The 26727-nt window shown below is 43.2% G+C and overlaps 1 protein-coding gene across 5 annotated transcripts in view; it reads right to left on the bottom strand.

Moving 5' to 3' along the window:
• Positions 1–26727, bottom strand: part of ate1 (arginyltransferase 1) — a 56548-nt gene that overhangs the window by 20135 nt on the left and 9686 nt on the right. For 2 of the 5 annotated variants that reach the window (XM_029253955.1, XM_029253951.1), the window contains exons 6-10: positions 23279–23484; positions 19221–19349; positions 11330–11362; positions 6013–6194; positions 3437–3536 (exon numbers count right to left, since the gene is read on the bottom strand). In XM_029253955.1, coding sequence (XP_029109788.1) covers positions 3437–3536; positions 6013–6194; positions 11330–11362; positions 19221–19349; positions 23279–23484 — 650 coding nt within the window. Of the gene's footprint in view, positions 1–3436; positions 3537–6012; positions 6195–11329; positions 11363–19220; positions 19350–20999; positions 21129–23278; positions 23485–26727 lie in introns of all 5 variants that reach the window. The other 3 variants (XM_029253953.1, XM_018738106.2, XM_029253954.1) reach the window with 2 other exon arrangements.

Raw genomic sequence — 26727 nt, 5'->3', positions numbered from 1 at the left:
ATAGTGTATATGTGATTAAAGGCAAAAAGCAAGAAGAAAAATGCTTGTAGAAATAACAGCATGGATCTGTACCTTGCTACAACTGAAACACACCCCCCCCCCCCCCCCCATCTTGTTCTGGAGCAGCACAGAAGCTGCCTCAGCACTGACCTTTTCCTCAACTGCTAATGCATTCTGCAGTTCCTTCTCTTCCTCGCTCCCTAGCGCCGCTCTGGGACAGCCTGGTTCGTCCGTTATATTTACATCCCCCTTCCCCCTCCCCCTGCCTGTCTTGTCCTGTGCGCTACTTAGCCGGTTGGCCCATTGATAGCTTACCCCCTCAAAGCATTGTCTTGCCACACTTCTCAGCCCCCCCGCTCTGTATCCTGGGCCTAATTTTTGCCCCTCCGGTGTTCACGTTACGTTGTTTACATTCTGCATTTGCATGGCTGCGGCTGTACTCCAAGGACCTGTTTCGCTCCACATCATGTACCGCTCGTTTGAGCAGGCGGAAAAATTCAAATCACAAGTTTCGGCTGCAATTCTGCAGCTATACTACAGTGGTAGAAGTGCTGCTTGCTTTCAAAAGGTTACTCTTGGAAGTACTTTCCATTTTACCCCAGAGCTACAGAAAAAAATGATAGCTCTAAGTGCCCTGCAGAGGAAACTTTCACAACACATCCTCAACTAGCATCCAAAACCATTATGTTAACTCTTGAATAATGTCTCCAGCAATGGTCTCTTTATGATTACTCAAAGCCCTACTTAATTGACCACAGCAAGAAATGAACAGAGCGCTAAGGACTTCAGAATGCTTTGCTGGTTCATGGCATACTAGAAAGTACAAGCTCAGCTCCAGCGAAGATGGACCATAATGCTTCACGGCTCCTGCAGATTTATTGCAGACAGCGAAACCTGGAAGGAGGAACTCTTAGCTGGAAGCATGTCTACTGTTTTGCTCAGTGTGGACCCTACAGCAAAGCTAGAGCAGGGAAAATTGTTCCCAAATGTGTATCTGTGGGTGCCTCAACCCCTTATGTGGTAGAAGGGGCACCAGGAGGTGGAGGGGCTTAGTGAATAGACAAGTTGGAGCCAGGGGAGGGAGAATTAACACTTCTCGCAGGTGTCTCTGCTCCCGTTAGTACTTTCCGGCATGGAAAAATATGCAATGTTATTCGATGACTATAAAACTTAAATTCTGCAGTAGTGTGAAGAGTGTCCAAAGTTACGTCTCATAAACACAAGTGAATAAAAAGGAAACGATGATGGAATTCAATGCAGGGATTAAAACAACAAACAGCAAGGGAAATGATCAGCAGTTGTGCAAACGCTGACATGAAAGGCGTTACCATAAATCAAACAACACCAGGGAGTGTGTCAGAACTCTTCTCCAGGATTAAAACAAGCGTGTCTTGCTAGGGGCAGCAGGGCGTTACACACCACAGTGATGTTGAACCACCACAACCCTTGAGGAAATTACTCCTTGAATAATCTTTTTTGATCCCAGTGAAATCCCTTAGGCCCCGTTAACATGATGCTCCCACTCACTCATGGGAAACCTGCCTTGCATTGCATTGCATTTTCAAACAGGTAAAACCAAAACACATTACATTTACACTCTGAAAATGACTACCGCTCTTTTCTCAGGAGATGTGACTTGCACCTAGCTTACAATGTCCACCATCTATAAAACGGAATACTTTAAGCTATTCGGGTTAGGGACCTTCCACAAGAAAATAGCAACAGTGCTCTGTACCAAAACTTGTATCTGCAAATTCAGTTTTCAAACAGCATATCTTACAGAATAGGGGCTCATGTTTCAGTCTGTTTTTTAGTGTGCCCTCTGCTTGCTAGAGTGGTCCGTCTAATTCACACTGAAGAACTTGCGGTGTGAAATGTATTTTCCTTCCACAAGAGCCTTTCCTGCTGAACCAGTTGAAATGTGTCCACTCATCACCTTAGTTCATTAATCCAGCTGGAAAAAACTATATAAGAGCCAAAGCAAATACAATTAGCCACATATTTTTTACAGAAATATAAATCACAAGAGGGCACCACATTTATGATTTCAGCCTGTGAATTTCTGTACATATGTTTACAATTTCTCATTCACAAAGCAAATATTATTCACTCACCCACTGAGGTAACCTCATACCTTCTGGTTACATCTTTTAACTAACTGGAAAAATATACTACACTCTCTGAAGTGTGACTAACTTTGTAAGTGTGACTAGTTTACACCGAGCAAAACGGTGCTGCAGCAGATATTACTGGTGCCTCACAACACCTTAGTGTAACTTGCATGTTTTCCTCGGGTATAGTGTTCCTATTTCCTCCTTCGATCCAAAGACATGGTTAGGTTAACTGGGCTATTTATCTGAGTCAATGTGTGTATATGTAATTCCATGAAATGGACTGGCGCACTGCTGAGAGTGTACTCTATCACATCCTGCGATTCTGGGACAGACCCACTCTAGACTAATGAGTCCCAGCACTGGACAACTACTTACTGTACCCTTTAAATCCAAGCTTAAGACTAACCTTTTCTCTTTGGCTCATTCATCATAATGGATGCGATTCCTTTTCACTTTATCTAAAGTGTGTTGTCTGTTAGTATGAAACTTTATAGTCTCGTTATATCGTCAGTTACTGACCCTCTCTTTTTTTTTTTTTTGCTGAGTATTGGTTCCCCATGATGAGACCAGCTGTGATACCAGCACTCCACGCTGGTCAAAACCTGCATATTTGAACCTGAATATCAACTAATCAACATATAAGCTTCTAGTGACTACGATAATTTTGCAAAGAGCTGTATAAGTTTAATTTTTTTTTCTTTCCCCCCTCTACTTAGAATGCCCTGGAGGAGTTCACAGCCACTGGCACCCTCAGAAGTTTATTTTTCTCCCTTGCTTTTCGGTTGGGAGTTCTTCGTTTTCTTCCCCTACAAGGCCAGGTGGCTTACTCATAGCTTGAGTATCTGAGGTTCTGGGAACAGCTGGTGGCGTAGTGGTTAGAGCTGTTTCCTTTGGACCCAAAGGTCGCAGGTTTGAATCTCACCTCTGGCCTGTAGTACCCTTGAGCAAGTTACTTGCCATACTTTCCTCTGGTAAAAATTACTCAACTGTATAAACAGATAAGTAACTGTAGGTAAATTAACATTGTAAGTCGCTTTGAAGAAAAGCGTCAGCTAAATGAAAAGATGTAATATAGTTCTTGCAGTAACTATGTATAGCTAAACATATTTGTTTAGCTATGTCTCCTGATTCTTTCTTCAGTACTGTGTGTCACTGTTGAGAAAAGTGCTGAATATGGAGAGAAGAGTGGTCACTAATTTTGCAAGTGGTAGGATTTAATGAAGTTTTATCAAAATTTGCAATCAGGCATTTCAATTAAGCATCAGCGCCCATGGAGAAAGGGCTAATAGGACAAGGGCAGAATAACAGCTAGATAGATATACCTTATAGCGCATCTTGGGGCATGAGTGGATGTAAAAGCCCAGATAGTAGAAGCAGAGCTTGGTGGACTGCTTCTGCAGCTGCCTCGTGAAGGCAATCTCCCTGGATAAAATACAGACAGTGGGAAATGGGGAAAAATAGAGAGTCAGTTAAAGTTGAACAAAGCAGACCCCCAATAGGCTAAGAAAGGAAGAGAAATACGCCAAGACAGACAGTGATTTAAACAAACTATCCAACACATTCAACATTCAGCCTTTTTTAGATATATATATAAAATGCTTTATTCAGTGCCTTTGCTTTCCCTCTCGTTCTTTTTGTCCATCTACTTTAATTATCGATCCGTCATTCTGTCCTTCCACTCTCCTTTTGTTTAATTTTTCCTTCTATCCATCTTTTCCGCTTTTAACCGGTTCAGATGGGGTAGAGATTGTGGTGGGGGGGGGGGAGGTGGTCTTTTTCTCAGCCTTAAAACAGAGAAAAAGGAAAGCACCGGAGGGAGAGTATTGGGGGGTGTGCAGAATGAAGGCGGAAGGTCAGACGGTGCTGCCAGGTTCCCTGGTTCCCATCCCCTCTTCACAAAGGCCCGGGCTGGGCATGAATGAGTGCTGTGGGGGGAGCCAAGGCGAGCGCCCCATTCACAAAAACCCGGCATCCCCCCACCCCACAACCCCATTATCCCCTCTTCACTGATCTGACACTCCAACACAGGCCAATTATCCTCAGCCTCACTCTCCAGGCCTCTGCTTGAAGTTAATGTGGCCCACTGCTGTTCGTCTGTCTCTCTGGGCTTTGCACAAAAATGAGACACAAATGAATGGAAGGACAGACATATATTGGCAGCAGGAAAGTCATTTTTGCAAATTCATATCAGAACATAGATACAAGAACCCTGGAAAACATAAGTGTATTGACAAGGGCACACATACGTGCATGCTGAAGCACACATACCCCCCCTCACCAACACCACGCCTGACACCATCTGCTCTTAGGACAACAGCACTGCAGTCACAATGTCCACTTGAGGACACCCTCCCATACCCAAATCCCAGCACTATCCAACTTTCTTACAAAAGCCCAGGGAGAAAGGACAGTTGCTGTAGCAACGTCTCCTCTGCCATTCAGACAGAAATGTAGCAACCATGGCCAGAGAACACAGGATACCCTTCTGGACACCCCTGGTCTCCCTCCTGTCTTTCCATCTCCATCACTCATTAGCAGAAGACACACTCCAAGCACCAGCAGAAAGCAGGCAAATTGTAGGCTTAGCAAATGAATAGTCTAAAGAGTCTTCTCAGATTTTTGTTAATTTTTTTTTTAAACTCAGGAAGTAACAAACAAAAACATTTTATAATGTAGAAGTCATCCCTGCATTTACTACTTCAGAATATTACTGAGGAGCACTGAATCCATAACAACACACAACTGCTAGAGCAGTTTCTGTGATAGTTTAACAGAAGACGTTAGGGCTGGGGAAAAAAGGCGAGGAAATGTCTGACTTTGACAATTTCTCACTCCTAACAGCAGGACAGCAACCACAAACCTAAAACATCTAAACACGCAGACATACACAGAAACCTCTGACACACATACACAAAGCATGAATCAAGCATCTCTGACCTGGCAATTCATTTGTCCAACCATGATAAACCTGAATGTTTCATCTTTATATGGAAGCACACTTCAGTTTAAAACACTTCTGCCACATTTACACATCCAGATATGACAGCAAGAGGTGTCCTATGAATGTGGGCAGGGGTTCAGTTACAACCCTCTCATCCACACAATGCACACTGGAGGGGAGGTGAAGGGGTATTCAAAAACTGTCTCTGGGAGAACAAGAACAAACAAGAAGGATTTGTGGTCTCATCAGTTTCATAAGAATATTTAATCTCTTATACATGATTTTTATAGAGCCTTGTATATACACACACATCCACACACGGTTGTTGGTCTTGGACTAGACATCATAAAATACTGGGGAGGTGGGAGTAAACTTCTGATGACAGGGGTGTTCTGAGAAGAGCGCTATGCTTATATTGTCTTCAGCAGCAAAGAGGTGAGGCTTCCATCTGAGAACAGCTCAGACTGGCAGAGGAAGCAGTCAGCGCAAACTCACATGTACATATGTACACACAAACAGCCAGAATAGTTCACATCTGAGGCTACACATATATATATATATATACACATGAAAAGGAGTGTGTGTGGGTTGTATTTGAGTGGGTTCCTGATCACAGTTCTGCCACATTCAGACCAAAAAGCCAGACAAACCAGGAAACTGAAAGCAGGAGTGCACACTTGCGATGAATGAAGCATGGTGCCACTAGATGACACAGAGAACCGCAAGAGATTAATTGTTTGATAGACGAGTTAAGATGAGGTATCTTTACAAGGCAATGGTTAGCCTTTCAAGCAACCGAGAACTGCATCCCTGTATGCTTTCCTAGTTTAGCTCAACACCAGGTGAAGCGATTTGCCCCTAAACAATGTTGAAGAGAGAGAGTAATGCAGCCAAGTCCAAACTTGCTGAGGAATGGACAAGGGAGTGTCACACACAAAGGTCAAATCACGTGCTCACCTGAGTGCGGAGTAGGACCCCAGCGAGAGGCGAGCAAAGTCTGGGTGGTAGTACAGATAAACTGAGGACACACAGTTGGGCAGAATGTCAATCACCCCCACTGCAACGATGTGTCCATCCAACCAGTACTGCTGGTGGAAGGAGCCGTAGCCACAGTCTGGTCCATCAGGAGCCGTTTCTGCCTGCAAAGGTTATAAAGAGACAGGGCAGCACAATAAGAGAATGTAGAGTGGGGAGGGAGCAGGACATGATAGCACTGACATGTTCAGATAAAGAGACTAGGGTAAATGAGAGGTCAGTTACCAAAACGAAACACAAAAGCTAGGATGAGGGATGACAGAGGACAGAAGCAAAGACAAAGTATAAATACATGAACAAAGGAATGGACAGCCAAACACGATACGGCTCATGACAGCTGGACGACAAGCCTAGTCTAATAATCTCATTTGGTAGGACAAAGACTTTTAGACACCATGGAATCAACCCTAATACCTGCCATGACCATCCTTCAAAATATATATTACAGAAATAATCCAAGGACTGAACTGGCAAATTTGTGCCCTTAATCATTACACTTCGTGGTGCCTAAGGAAACACAGCAGACCAATGAGGCAATAAAAGCAGGATCAGTTGAACCACTTATAAGGGTTTGGTCTATGCCAGGTGCATACACACACCACTCCACAGGGATTCCTGTAGTTTTTGCTCAGGAAGAGCCGAGGTGTACAGAAGTGGTTTCAGCCACAAAATGTGGCTCCAGCTCCAAGGGGCCACGCTTGCGCCAAACTCCCCCACACCTAAGTACAGGAGCAGATCAGGCGAGGCGAGTCGCCCCTCCCTGGTTAAGAGACCATGCCCAAAAAGCAAACAGAGCAAAAGAGAGCTAAGCTGACTTCTCAGAGAGCCCCTCAGCACAGCTACAAAACAACAAACCAGGGCTGTACAGTAGCCCACTCAACTAATGGGCCCCAAATGTGGGAGTGCCATTAGAAGAGGCCCCTTCACCCACTCAGCCAACATGCAGGGGGGAGAAAGAAGCCATTTTAATAATGATCCCTGCATGAGCAAAAACAGTAAATCTCAAAATAGCCCCACTACTTTTACAGGAAGGGAGGTTTTTATAACAGATTTTTCATCCACCCCACCTCTCTTTATGTGGGAGTCTGCATATGTCTCAAATTGGTTTCTTCTGCCATAGGTTTGCTTACTTATTGAGACTGGCCAGAGCCTCCTGTCAGGTAAGTGAAGGGGTTGGGGCAATTCACTGTGACTTCAAAAAGCTTGGTAGCAGCATAAAGAAGGGAAGCCCCCCCCCCCCCGACTGTCACATCTGGGCTCAGTTAAACCCTTGGATTCAGATGGTTATCACAACACCACGCAAATACCTTGGTAATCCATGGTGTGAAAACCGAGAGTGCCACCCCCTTCCAAATGAGCCAACAACAGGGGTTACCTTGGCCAAATTAAATGGCAGCTTGATTGGAAACACCTGCTTGGCGACTCTTCTGCACTCAGAATACGATCCCCCTGTGCCCAACCTAAAGTTTCTGACCTTTGGGGTTCGCTATGCGACGCAAACGAATTTCACGTTTGGTCACCACACATAGCTGATTTGGAAGCAGGAACAATGCTGCTCTGCAAGTCTCGACTAACTTGTGTACAATCCATTTAAGACAGGCTAAATTCGGAGGACATTTAATACCGGCCAACTCTCTTTTCTCACTATAAGCCTGAGAAGGGCGGTGCAGTGCACATCCATTGTTGTTATTGTTGGAGTGGGTGGCAACCATTAACAGGCTGCTAGCACTGTCTCTGCAAGTTCTGCAGAGGTTACCATTTCAGTGCATTTGTCCACTCCTCAAGGCCCACCAATACCAGGCACACAGTAAGTGACTCAGATAGGAGTATCACTCTGTCTTTCTTTGCGTATAGCTCAGAAGTCGCCTTTATGTTGAAAACATAATTAAGCATTTAGTTACTACCACTTTTCTCCAAAGTGACTTAGAATGTGAGGTTTCTATACCAGAATTTACAGTTTCACCCATTTAAACTGCTGGGAAATTTTTACTGTACCAGTTTATGCTAAGTAAGTATTCAGCTCAAAGGTAGAACAGAAGTGGCATTTGAACCTGAGCCCTTCGAGTACACAGCCACAGCCTGACCCTCTACGTTACCTGGTGATTTCAAAGCATGACAATACACATAATGCATGTATTATTGCACAGCTATGATGCAAGGAAAAAAGAAAGGGCATTTGTGTCCTTTAGAATCTGAACTGCAACCGACAGTCTGATTGTCACCTAATAGGAAGGCCTAACTATTACAGCCTTGCCACTGTGGCAATCCAACCTAAAAACTCACTTCACTGAAACAACCCCAGGTTACACACTCCCAGGTGTGCCTCTCATATTCCCCATTTGCTTCCTCTCCATTACTGCAAGACTGCCCCAGCCCCACAGTCTCTACAGCACCTGACCATTTATAAGGTGGGTCTCAGGGTGACAGAAATGGATTGCCCACTCCAGACCATGACTCATAGTTATGTACAACCCACTGTGCCAGTGGTCAGCTGACATTTTTTTCAATCCTGTTAACATGCACACAGTGTGTGCAAATGCACACTTGCATGCGTAGCAGTGCATAATGGAAAAGGAACTGACGGCAGAGCCGTCACATCTAACTTTTCCGCAAAAACAGAAGCACACCAGCGCCTACCTGTACGTCATTCTCGTCTGTCTCTGTGAGCAATGGGCAAGTATTAGCGTCACTTTACTGCGTTAGCTGTACGAAAAACTGGGGGCCCCACTCATCTGTGCTACTACTTCTGCCCATACGTATTACCGTCCGCTGCCCTCCTCTCCCTGTACGACTGCCTCTTTGCAAAGCTAACATGCTACTGCTGTCAGAACTGTCATAACAGGATATGACTGTTGATCACAAAAAGCACCGTTCCCTCGCTCCCCTTCTCTCTAATCCTGCAGCCCACCCTTCCCTCAAAACGCTTGCTCCACGTTTTCTCTCTAAGTGTGTCCCACAGAATCGTGCCGCGGTATCGGATTTCTCAGGCGTGAGGACCTCTCAAGTGCGGCCGGGAGGGGGACCTGCGGGGAATTAACGTCAAACAGATGTAGATGGTAAGAAGAGAGGGACAGGAGTGGGCAGAACAGGAGGGCTGTAGGCCTGCACTGACCTTAGCGCTGAATAACACATACAAACACATGGGTGGCAGCTAGGTCAGAGTGCAAGGATTTGGGCAAGCCTTATTGTTGGGGGTAGCCATGTGTGCTCAATTACACAGAAAACATCACAGGCAGGTGGTTAAAGTGCTCAGTGATGGTTTGTTTGTCCTGACGTGGAAATAACGCAATATCCATGAAGTAAACACATGAGAAAGTCTCCCAGGCAGTTGCGTGTTTACTTGGAAGGAGTTCTATCAACTTCTCTTTAGGTTGCAGCCTTTACAGAGCACTCCAGGTCAGTCACAGTACAACACCCCAAGGACCGTTACTCTTCCAAGGCTATCAGGACCACGGTCATTACACAGTCCCTTAAATTTGTTCATTTTCTCGAACAAATTTGTCTGCACTCATCACGGCAATCGGATGCGAGACACTGGCGCACCACACAGAATAAGGAGTGTTAGGTTGGTCCAGGACCAGACCGGAACCTGTGTGTCTGGACCCAGTATTTTCCAGAAAGCCGCAGGGCCTAGCATCTGGGCAGCCGCAGTGTATCTGCATTACTCCTGCTGACTCCCACAGCTATGATGTCAGCCACAGTGGGTGAAGGGGGTGTCTGAGCCCTGGGGTCCATAAAAAAAGCTCCACTACTAATTACACAACACCCTTGTTAGGCAGCTTAGCGCCTGTCAATGAGTGCATGCAAACGCACACACATACATACAAAACAAGGGGCAATAAAAAAGAAATTACCCAAAACAAAGAACAGCTCAGGCCTGCTGGGAACAATAACGTTTCTCAGTTGCTGTCTTACTCAGTTACAGCTGTAAGGTTCACAAAGATGGAGATCATTTACTAGAGTAATTCTCATAACCTGTCAGTCTCTTTCTCTCCTACACTCACACACACACAGAGAGAGAGAGAGAGAGAGAGAGAGAAGCAAGCAGAAAGGCAAACATGAGACAGAGTGAAATTTAACTCCTATCTCTGGCACCGTCTGCTGTTTAGAGTCAAAGGGTTGCGGTGTTTCGAAACTGCACCTCCATAAATGTGCACACACGCACAGAAAACCATTTGGCAGGAAATGCTAATTGTTGTCCTTCAGTTTAGGATACATAAACACAAAGGACTCAGCACAAGTTCCTGCAGCAGCATTGGCACACGTGAGTGTGCGCGCAAGCACAGGAGAGTGTTTAACGGTTTGCTCTAATTGGAAGCAGACAGCAATGAGAAGAGGCACACCACCTTCCTGGAAAAAAGCACAATGTTTTAGGGGGGGAAGAGGGCGACAAGGGGCGGAGACAGGTGTAAGAGGAGACACAGAGCAGAGGATCAAGAAAGAAGAACCTTGGAGCAGAGGGGGAGCAGGGTGCAAATACAGAGAGCGGGAACGGAGAAGGTCTGGCTGCTAGCCTTGACGAGGTGATAAAAGCTTGTTCCCTATAAACGCTAACGATCTTCATTAGACCCAGGGCTTGCAGGCCTGTGGGGAGGCTCACGGGATCACATGGGCCCCTCAGCCACACCGCTGTGCTCTGAACAAACAACGCAAAAAAATCCCTACACACCAAATTGCCAGTGTAATTGGTACAGGCTGAAAATTTAATTACAGACCCTTGCTGTGCTGATGGCCAGCCTGCTATGGTCTGGTGGCATCTCTTCGCCATCTTTATACTGTGTCCACTGCACACATAGCTGCTGTTCTGAGTTTCTTTAGTTGTATCATAAATCTACCCAGATCCATCAGCTCGGTGGTGAAGTAACTATTACTTCTTAATTGATCCAGTAGATGAAGTTCCGTTATGGATTTAAAAAATACTTACTAGCACTGCTTTGCTATAATTTTCCGTTGTAAGTCAAAGGCTTCTGCATTTTCTCCTGAATAGAAGGACAAAAAAAAAAAAAAAAATCCACACGAAACCCAAAAGTTTCTTCCTGTTTGTTTTCTGGTCTAATTCCCACAGATGACGACTACTTCCAAGCCCTTAAACCCCTAGTACAACAGCAAAGTGAACAGAAGTACAGCATTAGAAATGACACTTACAACAATAGGGGGATATTACAAAAAAAAAAAAAGAGCTGTGAAAGTGGGGGCAGCAGTAATTAAAAAAAAAAAAAAAAAAAAAAACCCACCTTACCTCTAGTGGCGAATCGCAGAGAAATCTTCTGAACTGTTGTCAGGATAATGTCCAAGGAAGACAGGAAAATGACAACAACAGCATTAATAACCAGAACAATGAATGTATGGAAATCAACAATTATAGAGTGTTAACAAAAGTGGCCATCTAGAGGACTTTTCTCTTTGGACAGCATTCATAACATTTTTTACAGATACATTTTTGTGTATTTGGGCTTATAGGACATGAATTGAAAAGCATTGACAATTCACTTCATGGATGAAACAAGTGAATAAAAATTATTAAAAAAAAGTTACTTTAAAAGATCTTCCGTAAGATGTCAAATGTCAGAAAGACAAATTCAAAAAAAGGGCCATTAATCAGTAATGTGGAAGTAATTAAGATATGTTCTTATAAAAATCTCTCCTAACAGTAAAATTACTTGCATATGGTGTGACTAAATCATTGCGAGTGTATTTGTTTCAGCAGTCTAGCTGATGTACAAGCATTCCTCTCCACTTTCCCTCACGACAACCGATCGGCGCTGACATTCCACATTCCTGGAAAACCACACTCTTACTCTGCTCCTGACATGTGCACAAAATTTGTGCTGCTTTTCAAATTCCCGTTTGAAAGACCGCCCATGTGACAGTATTCTGAACAGCACCCCTAGTGTTTCGGGGCCCCGACATCATGTGCCACCACCTTAGAGCTGGCGGGGACCCTGCTTTCCAGAAGGTCTGCATCAAGACACCCGCACGCCCTGTGAAAGTCATTGGGCTGAAACCCAGACAGGAACCTGGGGGAGGAGTGTCTGATGCCACGAGACAGCTGGGAACAAAGGTGAGCTTCTCTTTAAATATTACCACCTTTGACATTCTCAGCTCCTACTGCTTTATGTAATACTGTCTACAGAGATACCGCTGAAAGGAACGCTGGGACAGGTCGGCACTTGTGAACTTATGACAAGGAGAGGTCAGGGCCAATGATTTTGCATAGATTAACATCTTCCTCCCTCTTCCAGCTTTATATTTCCTTACGGCTCACTAATATGATTTGTTTACCGACGTGAAAACCTTGAGTGCTTGAAGATAAATGTACCGTGGTACCATATTTAGGTAGTGTTAAAAAAGTAAAATGAGAAACAGGTTTTGACTAGTGCCTGACTAATGCACGCGCACACATGCGCACACACACGCACGCACACACACCATTGCAGAGAGTTCCAGACAAGGTTCACCTCCATTTCGCATTACACAAGTAAACAACATTGAATAAACCTCACCATCAATTTAAGGAGACTAGTGTTGAAGCCCTGGTCAAGGTACACTCATACCCCCTAGAGTATTGTTAGCTTTCACTGTGGATGGGGAAATGCAACAAAATAAAAACATTAAAACACACAGGAGGAATTAGTTCCAGACAAACAACATAACAGGAGGTCAGCAGAAGAGGGTATAGAGCAACACAATTCCATAGAACAGGAAGTATTTATATTTGCTGTTCAGCAAAGGGTTACTAGCCAAATGTTGTGGCCATTAGCAAGTCCCTCTCCCTCCATGCCTCTGAAAATGTTAAACAAAAGACAGCCAGAATTAATTGTGCCTCTCTACCAAACTGCTTTTTTCTGCCAGCTCTTCCATTTCTCTATGTTGTTGTTTCCACATTGGTCAAGAGGGTTAACCTTAGGATGCAGAAACCTCTATCCCTCTGAAAACTGAGGATATAAGAGATGAGATGTCACATTTCACAGCACAACTGTGGGCCCATTGGTTATGCAAGTATACTAAGTTATATAAAGGAAATTTTTTAAGACAGATTCCATTAGAGTGTTGGCCATGTGCACTATGAAGATACCATGATAGAGGCTTCAAACTGTCAGTAGGGGCATATTTACAACTCTCAACCAATATTCTGTACTACTTTTGTTATCCTCACCTTCACTATTGTTAGGGAACACTAAAGTTTGTTACAGATCATTTTTGATGGAGCACACTTCCATCCATCCTCACCCCTTTTCACAGTCCTGTGCCAGTTATCTGTTTCATAAAGGAAATGCTGAAGATGGTGGGGCTTTGGAGTATGTTACTAATCCTAAGGTATTACTCCTCAGGGGGCTGAGAAGAAAATTGCAGGAGAAGATGGGGTGGGTTGCACCATCAAAGGTCCTGCAGAGACACTCCATCACTGGCCCTCCGCTGCCCAAATGAAAACCCCCACTTCTGCCACAGTGCACAAGTCTATAATCCCATGCCTCAGACGGCAACTCCTACAGGTGACAGGTCAGCAAGTCCAGAACAACAAAGTATGCAACTTATTTGCACATCTGGTCTTAATTGCTTTACCAACACAATTAGCCTGAAATTAAATCAAATCACTGGGTCTTTTAGGTGTAAAGCACACACTGATTAAAATGTACATTTAAAACAGCCTTCTTGATGGCTTGAGTTACTGACCCATGATCAAACGTGGTTAAGGTAAATGAATGTGATTACCTTTCAACAAACAACACCCACAGAAAGACATCAACACATAGCAATGACAGTATGGCGATGGGCATGCTGCCGTTTACCACTGAGAAAACAGCATAGTACATCACAAAACCAAGAAAGCGACACAGGCTTGCTGCCAAGGACCAGAAATGGGATAATGCTTTAGTGCGAAACAAAGGACTGTTGCACGCTGCATCCTCAGGGCATTATGACCCTTCAGGAAGGTCAAGCGGCACTCTGCAATCGTTTACACTAGTCCGTTTTCAGCAAAAGCACCTCTAACAGTGTACCTCATTCTGTGGCCCATTTTGGACATAAACAAATGGTTTGTCTCCCAGAGTCACTTAGAGTGGAATCTAGGTGTGTGGGGGTTGGCGTGTGTGTGTATGAAGGACTGTGTGTCTACTCACAAGCACCCATGCCAAGAGCTCAATGTTAAATGGCATTTCTGTAAATATGGGTTCAGTGGGGGGGACTAATTTAGCATTACTGTTATGCTAGAAAGGAGAAACAATCACTTTCAAACCACAAAACAGTCTGCTTATGATCTAGAAATACAAAAAAAACAGTCCCCTCCCGCAGCGCTAAGTGCTCCAGCATCAGTAAGCGTCTTTTCCCGAACTTCACCTAGCAGGAGGCTGGAGAAAATTAGTCAGAAGGGAGCGTCGAAATACCCTCCACCTCCTTCAGGACCAAGACTGCATCCGGCCCAAACTTGAACCTGAACCACTCCCAGAGAGACGGCTCATCCAGTGCCACCAGCCAGGAGAGCTCTGACGCAAGCATCCACGGAGCCAGGAAACCCCACCCCCCCTCCTGGATGCCCCCAGAGTGCCAACAGCCTACTGACATACGTGGGTCTCACTAAAGAGACAGGCTGACACTGTGGAAAAAGTTGGTGGCATGGCGGCACAGCAAGGACTGCTGGTGTCTCCAAGGGTTCAAATCAGAGCTCAGTGCAGCACAATCTGTGTGGAGTTGCAAGTTCTTTGTGTTCACAGGGGTTTCCTCTGTGTACTCTGGTTTCCTTCCACAGTCTAAAGGCATGTGTATCAGGTTAACTGTTGAATCTAAACAGGCCATAGTATACAGTGCTACTAGAAAGTATGTGAACCCTACAGGGATGGTCATTCTTGTATAAAATATGAAAATAAGCTTTTTTAAAAAGTATTTTAAATTTTATAAATGATTATTATTTACATACCTGATTCTACTTACATACTTGTGTAACCAATGCAAGTTGGAGTTCGCTTAGTTTGCATCTGCACTACTTCCACTTTACTATTGCATGCATGACAACTGGTAGCTTAATGATTAGACCTGCTGCTTTTGGACCCAAAGGTCAGAGGTCTGATTCCCACTTCCAGCTGCAATACCTTTGAGCAAGGTACTTACCCTAAATTGCTCCAGTAAAAGTACCCAGCTACATAAATGGGTAAAGAATTGTAAGTAGCGTTGGAGAAAAGCTAGTTCAGCTAAATGTAAAATGATTTTTTCTAAACATATGGAATTTGTCATTACACACCTATTATGTCAGATGAAGGAAAAACTGCTTCTCATTAAATAATTTTGTGCAAAACTAAGGGACACAAGGGGTTCACATACTTTCAAGCAGCACTGTATGACTCTGTGCTTCCTTGCTTTCTGTGTGAATATGCAGATAATTGTAAGTAGCTTGGTCTACAACTGTAAGCTGCCCTGCATGAAAGTGTCACCTAAATAGAAGTTAAAGCCCTTTGGAGGGAATTGTACAAAAATAAAACCGTTGATCTTCACAAGGTTACAGAAAAACGGTACGAATCAACCACTTTAAACAAGCAGCTTGAATGTAATGACTTCCTACAGCTAATGACTTCCTAAAGTACAGTAAAAATATTACTTGACGGCATTTGCTTAATGGAAAATGTCAAACATCCTGTCTTTACCCTGATTACTAAACTGAGTCGGTATCCTACTATAAGGACTATAATACATTGTCTGTCTGAACCCACTGCACGAGTGTCCTATGTTGGTTGGTATGGTCTTGCTGTGTGTACTCCTCCTTTCAGCAATTCTTCAAGACAACACGCACACACTTCATAACTACAGCATTAGTAATGTTGCACTGCCAATACCATACATATTTAAATCTCATTAAAACACATAAGTAAAATCTGAGTCCAGACCTGGCACCCTGCTCCTTGGTCCAATCCTCTACACTAGATCGCTATCTCCAGTGGCCTACTGGGTAACCTGACCGAGGGAGCAAAACATGACTGCATTTTTCCCCCCCCCACTTAGTCCAAAGCCTCCAACCTCCTGGAGTCTGGCAAGCACTGCTTCTGGACAGGTCACCTCTCAAAGACTGTACAGGGCAAACAGCCACTAGAGGGCAGCCTTTTTATAATAAAAAAAAAAAAAAAAAACTGGCTACACTTTGCAGGATCCTGAAGGTTACCAGCACTGTAATTCCACCAAAATGGTAGTACACAACAGAGTCCAGTGTTCATAATGTGTCAGCAACTTAACACAACACAGAAACCTTCAAAACAGCCACTTCTGCTCTGATTGGTTCTACCTGAAATAAAGCACTTGCATGTATCTGATAACAGAAGCAACCAGCTGTCCCGGACAAACACACTCAGACCCTAACGGGGTGAAGTTCACTCAGTCTTTCTTCTGGCTCATCAGCAGAGAACCGTGCACACTCTCCTCTCCATGTCCATCTCTGGGCACACCTCCACCCCCACCCTCCTCTGTGTGTAAGGCTACAATATAGGATCTGCCACTTGAGTAAAAGCAATTTTAATAAGACCTAAAGACCTTCCATCTCTCAAACCATGAGAGATGGAATCGGTTTGTTTGAGATTACATGTCTTTTTTTTCCCCCCTATTAACAGAGTTGCTCACTAATGACAATCTAGAGTCACTGATTCACCTGACTAGCATGTCTTTGGAATGTGGGAAGAAGCAGGAGAAATCCTAGACAAACATAAGCTGAACACACCACGCAGGAAGAGTGGGCTTCACATTCAGCACTTCAACCCTCCAGCTCATGAAACTTTCCAAAAAATCCCTGAACTTGATTTGTAAACCAATAGTTAAATACTTCTTAGACTCAGTCTTTAACTTGCAATTCCTCCATTTAAACCCCAGCTGGTGGTCAAGATGCTGCATTTTTTTTGATGTCCTTAACCTTCCTAAAGTCATCAGCATGAGTGTCACAAATGTTGAGCTAATTAGTTCTCAGTTTAGTAGAAAAGTGATGGCACAGTAACAGAGACAAGAAACTCCCATGACATTGGTCTTCCTGGAAGCTGTACGTCATCCCCACATCTTCTAATCCATTTTCCCATAAGGCCACAACCCAGCAGGGACAGGAGACAGTAAAAGAAAAGCCCTGAACGCAGCAAGCCCAAACACAAATCTATTAATAGGGCATTAATGGGGCTTTATTATGGCACAAGGAAAGAATCCGGGACTCTGACTGCGAATTTTATTATTTATTCTCTTGTTTTATGACCCCACAAACATAGTAATTGACTGTGTGCTGCTGGCAGCCATGGCGAGTTTTCCAATCCTCGGGACAAAAGTCTTCCACAGGTTACTGGTAAGAGCCAGAATCCCTGGCCGTTCCAACAGCGGACTTTCTCGATTTCTCTCTTTTTCTCCATCTCTCAAGAGGCTATTGAAACCTAAACAGAACAGTCAGACTTGTACATGGCCACAGACAACAAACACTACATCTCAGCACAAATACATCTCAGCTGTGGTGATTTTTATAGATGGCGTGTAAGCACACCCTGTGCTTGTTCATCAAGAAAAATGCATGTCTGCTCCTCATCGCCACTGCTATCGAGCCTTATTTAAAAATTGGACAGCAGGTAGCATAGCGATTAGAGCAACTGCCTTTGAACCCAAAGGTTGCACGTTCGATTCCCACCTCTAGCTTGAGTAAGGTACTTGCTCTAAATTGCTCCTGTAAAAATTACCCAGCTGCATAAATAAGTATCTTAACATTGTAAGTTGCTTTGGGAAAAAGCATCGACTAAATGAATAAATGTTTTTTTAAAAAATAAGCCCATCACAAAAACACAGAATAACATGCATGTGCATTCCTAGACTCTGCTCTTACTATCTTTGCCCACTGTCTCTTAGTGACTATTGGCCTGTTCCTTTAACATGAAGGCCATCCTCTCTGACCTGTCACAAGGCCTGAGTCCTACCACTCAAGATTCCTTCATGTCCTTAACCTCCTGGCTGAACACTACTTTAGACACACTGTAGTTCTAAACATATGGTTGAAAACTGCAGAAATACCACGGGTCACAAGACAAAAAAGCAACAGAAACAGAAAGAGCCTGGGTTTTATTTCCCAGCTTTTTGCTGCTTCCCCCCACCCCCTCAGGAATTTCAACAGCAAATCACTTTATGCAAACTTGACTTAATTCAATTTTATCTGTCCAATTCACTAATCTCTCCCACATACACCACCTGCTATCTCTTACGAAAGATTTCACAGCTCAAGTTTGCCATTATAGTAAAAAAACTGTAATTTACACACATGCAGAGGGCACACAGGTCAAACAGCTATTTCCTTCATCAGTCATCAAAACTGCAGTGTAACAGTTGGCACAGGTCAGTTATGATTTTCAAAAACAAATTACCTGTATTAAATCCTCAAGAGTACAACTCTAAGCAGAACAATATTTACTTCCATCACCAGGAATAAATTAAACATTGAGGGAAATTACTTCCTTTGCATTGAACTGAAACTGTACCACTGTTAATCATATTTCCGATACCAGCGTCATTCAGCATAAATCAATAACACTGCCCTTAGAGGAATTCTTACAGGAACATTAGCGTGATTAAGGACATTGCAGTGGTGCCACAGCGATACTCATGTGACACGTCCCCACCAGCAAGTTAATTACAGTGACTTCACTGACTGGAGAACCGCCTGCTTATTGACTTTGACAGGTATAGACTACTATCAGGAAGGACATTCCTCCAGCTACATTTGCTGGATAACATACACACACGGACAAAAACGCGTGGAAGATCTGAGCCTAAAGGGACCAACCCAAAAAAACTGGAAACTATGACCTACAGGCAGCATTTAGTTACCCTTTGTACCTAATGTTCAAAAGGCATTTAAAGTTGTGACTTGACATTTAATTTAATACAAACTGAATATTATGGTTTATACAATAAAACACTGCTATTAGCCATGCTACTTTGAACGAGAGAGAAAAAAAAAAAAAAAATCCCTAGTAGCTCACTGTCACCCAGATTAGGAGCTCACTTGTTTTACTAAAACATACCATGATATTCACGCAACGAAGGATGGAGACGAATGATGCCGAGAACACCAGCCACTTTAATGTGTAAAGAGGTGGCTTAAGTGGCATCTGATCCTGTGGTCACTGATACTGTACCTCACTCTCAGAACACTCGGAAGGGGTGTCACCGTGGATGGCCATCTGGTACCGTGCAAACAATGCAGCAGACTCGTCAAAGGATGCCATGAATTCAGGGTCCTCAAAGTTCACAGGCACTAGCCTCACCTTCGGGTTGAAGAAGGTCAAATGAACAAAAAAATGGGGAATAAAAGCAGGAGGAGGTCAAGAGGGGCAGAGGCATGGAAAAAATTAAATATTTGGGTAGATTATGGGGGAATAAACCAACAATTATGAAGACAATTACACACTGCCACATAAGCCCCTGTGTGGAACTCAAACACACTGAAATAAAAAGCAAGTGTCAGATTCCTGTTGTACCATGTTTTTTTTTTTTTTTTTTTTAACTGCTGTTACAAGGAACAGAGTTAAGATATTGGGACAGAATGCTACAGCCATTAAATTCTATAAACAAGACTGTTAAAATACTTTCAGCGCTTAATTTTCATAGTTTCAAGTGTCCAATTTAAGCCCAAAAAGTGTCTGTGGAGCAAATATTTTGAGAAAATGAAGTTTAAAGGAGACAAGGGAAATTCCAAGACTGCAGCATAATAGGGCTCAAACCAGGGTGTACATGTTCCTAAGATATTCACAGCAGGCAACAGGAGTCTGATTCCAGCTATAGTTTTGTAAGTACACAATGACCAAAGGGTGGGAGCATGTGGGTGGGGTGCTTGAAGGGTGGAGGGCTCGAAGGTGAGGCTAGCGCATTGTGATTTTGTGGACATGACTCCCTCCCAACAATGTGGCAGGACAGGGACACATGGGAACAATAAGATAATGAAGGAGTCTAGAAAGGTCTCCAGTGCCTCTGTTATGAGCAACACAACCAAGCACAGAGGGAACGCTACGAGTCAAGGACCAGAAAGGGATTCAGAAACTCAAGAGGGTTGGACACCAGCACGAGATTAAGATATGCGATTCCAGCAACGCCAAAGGAGACCGCAGGACAGCCGGTGTCTGAAATAACTTCCCACACACTGTGTATCGTCATCATTAAGACTTGTTTTCTTGCTCATTGTGTGACCTGGCCAAAGACATTGCGCTCTCTGATAGGATTTTATCTTTTATAGTCCTGGCCATTTACGACACGTCGGATGTTTGTTTATGTAGCAGCTTTTGGGCCGGGAGAGAGCCCAAAAAGCACTCAGGTAAGAGCTCGCCAGTAACAGGACCCAGCGGAGTCTAGGGGTACTCCTGCACTTGGATCCAAGCTAAACTTTAAGCAAACGAACTGGGAGGGCAGAGGGTGGAATGGAATACCTGAATCAAAACCAAACAGTTCCCGGGTAACAGTCTGGCCTGCTGAGAGAGGCACCTGCAGAAACACTGAGTAACCACACAGTCGCAAGCCCGTTTCTCCGATGCCCGACCCAACTGCTCTCGTGCATTTTGCTCTCTTGTCCCGATTTTCTTTGCGCAGACTTTTCCACCAGTTGCAGGACATCCGGTCCCCACCTGTCTGACCACAAGTTCTTTACGCCTGTCCCCATCATCCCTTGCTGTGCTGTGAAATAACAGAATTCTGCTTTGCCGCTGAAATGTTTACTGTAAAAAAAAGGAGAAATTCTGGGTTGTACTTAGGAGCCATTTGGGATGTTGATCCAGAGAAACTGTGAAAATCAGGAGATACCTCGGCATTAATGCTCAACTGACTCTCAAACCCAAGGCGCTGCATTTCAATGGCGACAAGAGGGATTTCCTTACTCTTTCTGCTCGACCCCACCCGCCCTCTCACGGCCCGTGCCAACCCCTGACCTGGCTCTCGCTGGGCTTGTCAGGCGGGTCCTTGTGAATGGCCATCTGGTACAGTTTGTACACCTGGTAGGAGGCGTCGAATGAGGCTTTGAACTGTGAGCTGGGAGGGTTGGAGCGCACTAGCCTCACCTTCAGAGTGCAGAACCATGGAAAGCATTAAGGAAGATTCAATGAAATTAAAGAAATAAAAACAAAAGGATGAAACAAGGAATATTATAAACCAAAGAAAATCTGTCTTTTTTCCACATACACAGATAAACAATAATATATGAGGGACAGACAGACAGAAACAACCCTCTGGAAAACAGGCCAGAAACCTCTCGTTGTAGCGAAAAGCATTGCAAGTAAAGAAAATGCACTCTACTCTCATGCGTCATGGTTCAGATACTAAGAAAAATGCCAGTAAAAGCAAACAGACCTTGTTCTTCAGCCTTTCTACATATCCAGGACCAACACTAATATTGCAAATAATATTGACAAGTCTTGCATTAGTCTGTCTTCACAGAGTTGAATGGTCCTGTAAAAATTCTTTTTACAGTTTAACATTTTGTGCAGCATGTTTTCTCGTTAAAAATAAAAAGCTGAATGTTTACGCACAGAGCATCTTTGCCACACCTGAACCACCTTTGCCTCCAAACAAGAACTATGTTTGAAAGGGTGATGAGGCTGCAACGCAGAGGTGTTCACGTGTTTCCCTGGAGACCAGGTGAATAACATGCAAATAGAAAAAGGTTAAGCAGATGGTTCCAAATTAAATCAAAATGCTTCTAACTTACCGTTTGGTATTTTGGAGAAATAAGCAATAATGCAACTATAACCTAACCCCTGGCATGATTAAAACATATCATTTAACATCAGACCCTAATAAATTGAAACGACTGAGGAGCTGAAGTTGAACCAATACGGTTCTCATGTAAAGAATCACATGCTTGTTGATCTGTTTTCTGTAAAGTGGAATTAATAAAACCTTTATCTGAAATTGAACTAACTAGAAATACACAGCTCATCAGAGAAAAACTTCCCAGCAGTGATAGTGCTGTGTGATTCCTCAAAGCTCATTGTGAGTACAAACTGAAAACTCAGAAGCTTTTAATCAACAGTGAGGCTGAGTTCTTATTACCTAAAAACCACTGGACATATGGCATCCTGAAAAAAAAGATGCAGCAGTTTTTTTACACCACAAATTTTCACAAGCTAAACTACTAAAATTAAAAGGTGCCTCATTTTTTTCAGCACACAGTACACATATTGCACTGCAGCATACATCATCCTTAAGGCCATGTGCAGGATTTTAGAAGGAATAATTAATCAACAAATTATAACTTGCTTGTTCTAATAGAGCAAACTAACATTTCAGCAGCATATCAAAACAGGCCTTCAAATCTACCCCATTTCTTTTGACACTTGAAAATGAAAGAATAAAATGAAAATGTGTCCAAAGAAAACAGGATAAGAAAATTTATAAAAATGAAATGGACAATAAGATGAGACAGAAAGAATACTATCTACTCCTGCAGTCTACAAACTGACAAAAGGGTGCGAATGGTGCAGTGATACTGCCCCCTGCTGCATCCACTGGGGTCCTGCAATAGCTGCATGTTAATAAATCTCTGCACCACTAGTACTTGCCTCTCTCTCTCTCCACACAGTGAAGGCACCCAGTCTATTCTACAGCAACACAGATAAGGTCTCAAGAAACAAAAACCTGTTTGTGGAATATCTTCCATTAGCTTAATCCTGCAGGACTGAGCAAAACTGGTCAGCAGCTGGTAAGAAACCAACCCATCCATCAACTAATTTGACAAACAGCCAATTAACCTTTCATTTCAATGGCTGACCTTGTACGCATAATCATTTTAGCTAATTAATTTACTAGTCCAATCAATACTGAAGATAATTAAGAGAGGGGGTCTGTCTGCCATGTCTCCAGGGACACCAGTGGAGAGGTTGTGGGGAACAGTTGTCAATGATCTATCTTTGGGAGCCAAAAGGAAGAAAGTGTCACATGCTTACAATGTCAAAAATAACAGCTCAGTTCCAATGGGCAGTGCTCAGTCATCTTCAAGATGAAAGATTTTAAAAAAATCTCAGTCCGTATACAAGTAAGCGTAAGTTACAACTAATCAATTTAGTGGATAACATCGCAGATATATTTTCAGTAATGACTAACTAAAAATTCAGATTCCATAATGTACAGCAGGACACTTTCTGCACCTGGGCTCACAGAGCAAACTGATGAGACAATCTAGCCAACCACAATTCTCATAGCCTGAGCCCACCTCCAGATTGTGGATGGCATTGTCAGGGAGGGACTCAACGACAAATTCTTCCAAAGTTTTGGCCTGTGGTGACAGAGCTGTGGTTGGGGTGGGGCCAGAGGGGGCTCCTCCCTCCTGCTTCTTCAGCTGCTCCTTCTGTAGTCGTCGCTCTTTCCGCAATTCTTTGGCCTTGCGACACTGAGGACGGTTGGGGTCCGCACCCACACCTGATACAAAACAGAAAATTCAATTCATTTTTATAAAGCGCTGAACAAAGGGATAAGGCAAAAACAAATAAGACAGTTGACTATATACTAGAGTAATACATTATGCATGCAGTTATTAAAGCTATAAGTACACCTACTGGCAACAGAAGAAAGGAACAAAAAACTCCCAATCGAAAGTTAAGGGAAGAAGAAAAAGAAAAAAACAACCCTGGGGGTCTGAGTGGCAGTGGCTGCCCACCCCTCCTGAGCATTCTAGATTGAAGAGGGGGGGACTCAAGTCAATTAACAACTAATAACAAAGACAATCTAAACAAACGAAATTACAGTGCAAGACTTGACTTATTACTTTGTAGAGTTGTGGTTTCAAGTTCCAGGTGGGGGCTCGATTTTACACTTAATATATATGCAGAAATAGTTGTTCCAGTAAAATGTGTATATGTCATTGAAGGGAAAAAGTGCATAGGTGCACTTGCACTTATTTATACCGAATCAAACATACTGTTCAGTACCCTAGAACATGATAAACATCCAATACAAAAAGGAAAATAACTACTCATTTGATAGCTGGGTTTGCTTATCTAATGGAAATACACAGATATTCATTTATGGCAAGAGGCAACATGACCGTTAGAGATGTTGACCAGTAACCTAGAGAGTTCTGGTTCAAATCGTAATCTGCCCACTGTTACAGTACCATTGATGAAGATATTTACCCTGAACTGCTAATTATATTGAAGACTTCATGGTCATCTTTCTACTGGCCAATTTTACTCAGATAATTAGAGCTTTGGTCAACCGGCTGAATTCTGTAGAAAGGTTGATAAAGAAAGATCGTGAGATGGAGGCTGTTCAAACATAAACACAATGCATGACAGAAAAGACCCAGCATGACCAGATTAAAGATCCTGGGGAAGCAAACAGAACAGAACAAAGGAGAAGACAGAGAAGATTACACATGACTCATGTTTTCCTCATCCTTCAGCTGTGAGCACAAACAGTGAGACATGCACGCGCACATACACACAAATGCAAATAAAAACTTTAAACATCTCTGAAACTCATAAAAGGGTTACATTCTCCCCCAAAATGAAAGTGTCTCTCTTTGCTAGGATGGACAGTATTGACAAGGACCAAATTAATTACACATACTATGATATTCAGCAGTAACAGAACATGACTTTACTAAGTGACTTGAATTTAAAATGTGCTGCAGCATCAATGGAAAACCACTGGTGTAACAATAAGGTTCACTAGAACGCAGTGTAACGCAAAGAGTTACTGTGAAATCCATGGTGACGTTGTATGGAGGTGGGTCAATGCGACCAAACACTGGAATGGGGAACTCCTCACACTAGACGGGGATTCATCTGTTCAGCCTCTGACTGCAGGGCAGCCAATATATAGCACCACACACAAAAGCCCCTGTCCATTTCTCAAAAAATTAACTCCAGACTAAACATTAGCAGTTTTCATTCCCCGTCCATTTTTACAAGCCCGGCATGACTTCATAGTCTCAGAAACTATAAACCTGGTTGATGACTCCAAACCATTTGTCGTTTATGCATTTGTCTGGAGATGGGCTCCATTTGTTTCAAGTTATTCTGGTGGACAGCTAGACTGGAAACATGGGGTGGGTCTCCCATACTGTCAGGGATGAGCCATGACCTTCAGTGCTATCTTTGTCTATTAACAAATTAAGTCAATCTGGGAAGAGAGACAACAGGCCAACATCTCACTTCTTTAAAATGAGGTGTAGAGTCAGGAAAAACCCCTGCAGTCCTAATATGTGTGTTCAGAAGTTTCATACTGAATGTATACAATGCTGAAAGTGTTTTTGTACTCACAAGAAGTTGACTAACTACAGACAACAGGACATTAAAGCACAACTCATTAAATGTGAAACTAAACACAGAAGAGGAGCAGTCATATTGTAATCCATGAAAGCCTTAATTATATTCAAGACAACCGTGTTTAATTTACCCATTTTGTTATACTGACAAACCCACATATATTTGCACAAGTTCATTCAGACCTGTTACATAAAATCACAAATGGACTGACTAACTAGAAAAAGCTAGCTACTCTGAGTCTCAATAGACCTCACAACTAAGCAAGAAGTGATAACTGATGCTTGCAGCATAAACATTCAGAAATCTTCACTGACTGCGCATCGTGGTCTGAGCATACAGCGGTCGTCATTTGTGGTTCTCAGGTGCACATGCCCTGTAGTTCCTTGTTCCGCTCAGGCACAGCACTACCAGATTTACATTTGCCTTCAATTTATTTAACAGACACCTCTCTCCAAAACTACTTAGAACATTTTAAAATTATTTACCCATTTATCCAGCTATTCAATTTTTAGTGGAGCAATTCTAAATACCTTGCTCAAACGTACTACAGGAGGAGGTGGGATTAGAACCCAGACCTTTTCATTGCAGGGCAGCAGCTGTAAACACTACACTACCTGTTGCCCCCAGCTGAATGACATGGTTCTTTTTGCATGTCTTAAGCATACATTGAAAGGACATGTGTCAGGGACCAATGCTACAGAGAGACAGGAAGAGTAACCTGTTGCTGTTCTGTTATCCTCAGTCAATGCAACAGCACTGACTTTGTTATCCTGACCCAAAACACATTCCATGTCAGCAGCTCATACAGCAGCATCCTGTTTGGAGCAATAAGGAAACAAGGTCAATTTCCCCATCTGACATACTGCCAGCCACAAAAACATGCGTGAACTCAGCGATTCAAGTGGCAGTGTGCCTTGCGCTCTGGGTTCAAGGGCCATTTATGTATGGCTTAATCAGAAAGGATTACTAAATGCGGTTAATTTGTTCCACGGAATCATCCTGTTAGGCAAATTCTAGGTAAGGAATTAACATTATTTCTATTGAAGAAAATTTGTTGGTGGACCAAAAAAAAAAATGTGTGCCCTACATTGAGTTTAAAAACCATGTGTGACACTACCATATACCCAGAACAAAAAATTTTTGACTTGCAGCTTGTCTTTCAATGTTATACTTTTTATTCATTATCAATAGCCAGTTTTCCATGCAGAGCCATGGTTGCCTGGAATCTACCTTGCAAGCACAGGGTGTGAGATGTGGTACCCAGTACAGTGGAGTGAACCATTTTGAAAATGTCTCATGGAAACAAGGAAGGAAGGAAACAGGAACAGGTTGTTCTCTCTTCCTACTTCCCCTGGAGCATCACTACACCCTTGGGAACATCTAAGACTCATAG

The sequence above is a fragment of the Scleropages formosus genome, chromosome 8, assembly GCF_900964775.1.
Source record: "Scleropages formosus chromosome 8, fSclFor1.1, whole genome shotgun sequence".
Taxonomy (NCBI): Eukaryota; Metazoa; Chordata; class Actinopteri; order Osteoglossiformes; family Osteoglossidae; genus Scleropages; species Scleropages formosus.
This window is presented reverse-complemented; position numbering and strand designations above follow the sequence as displayed.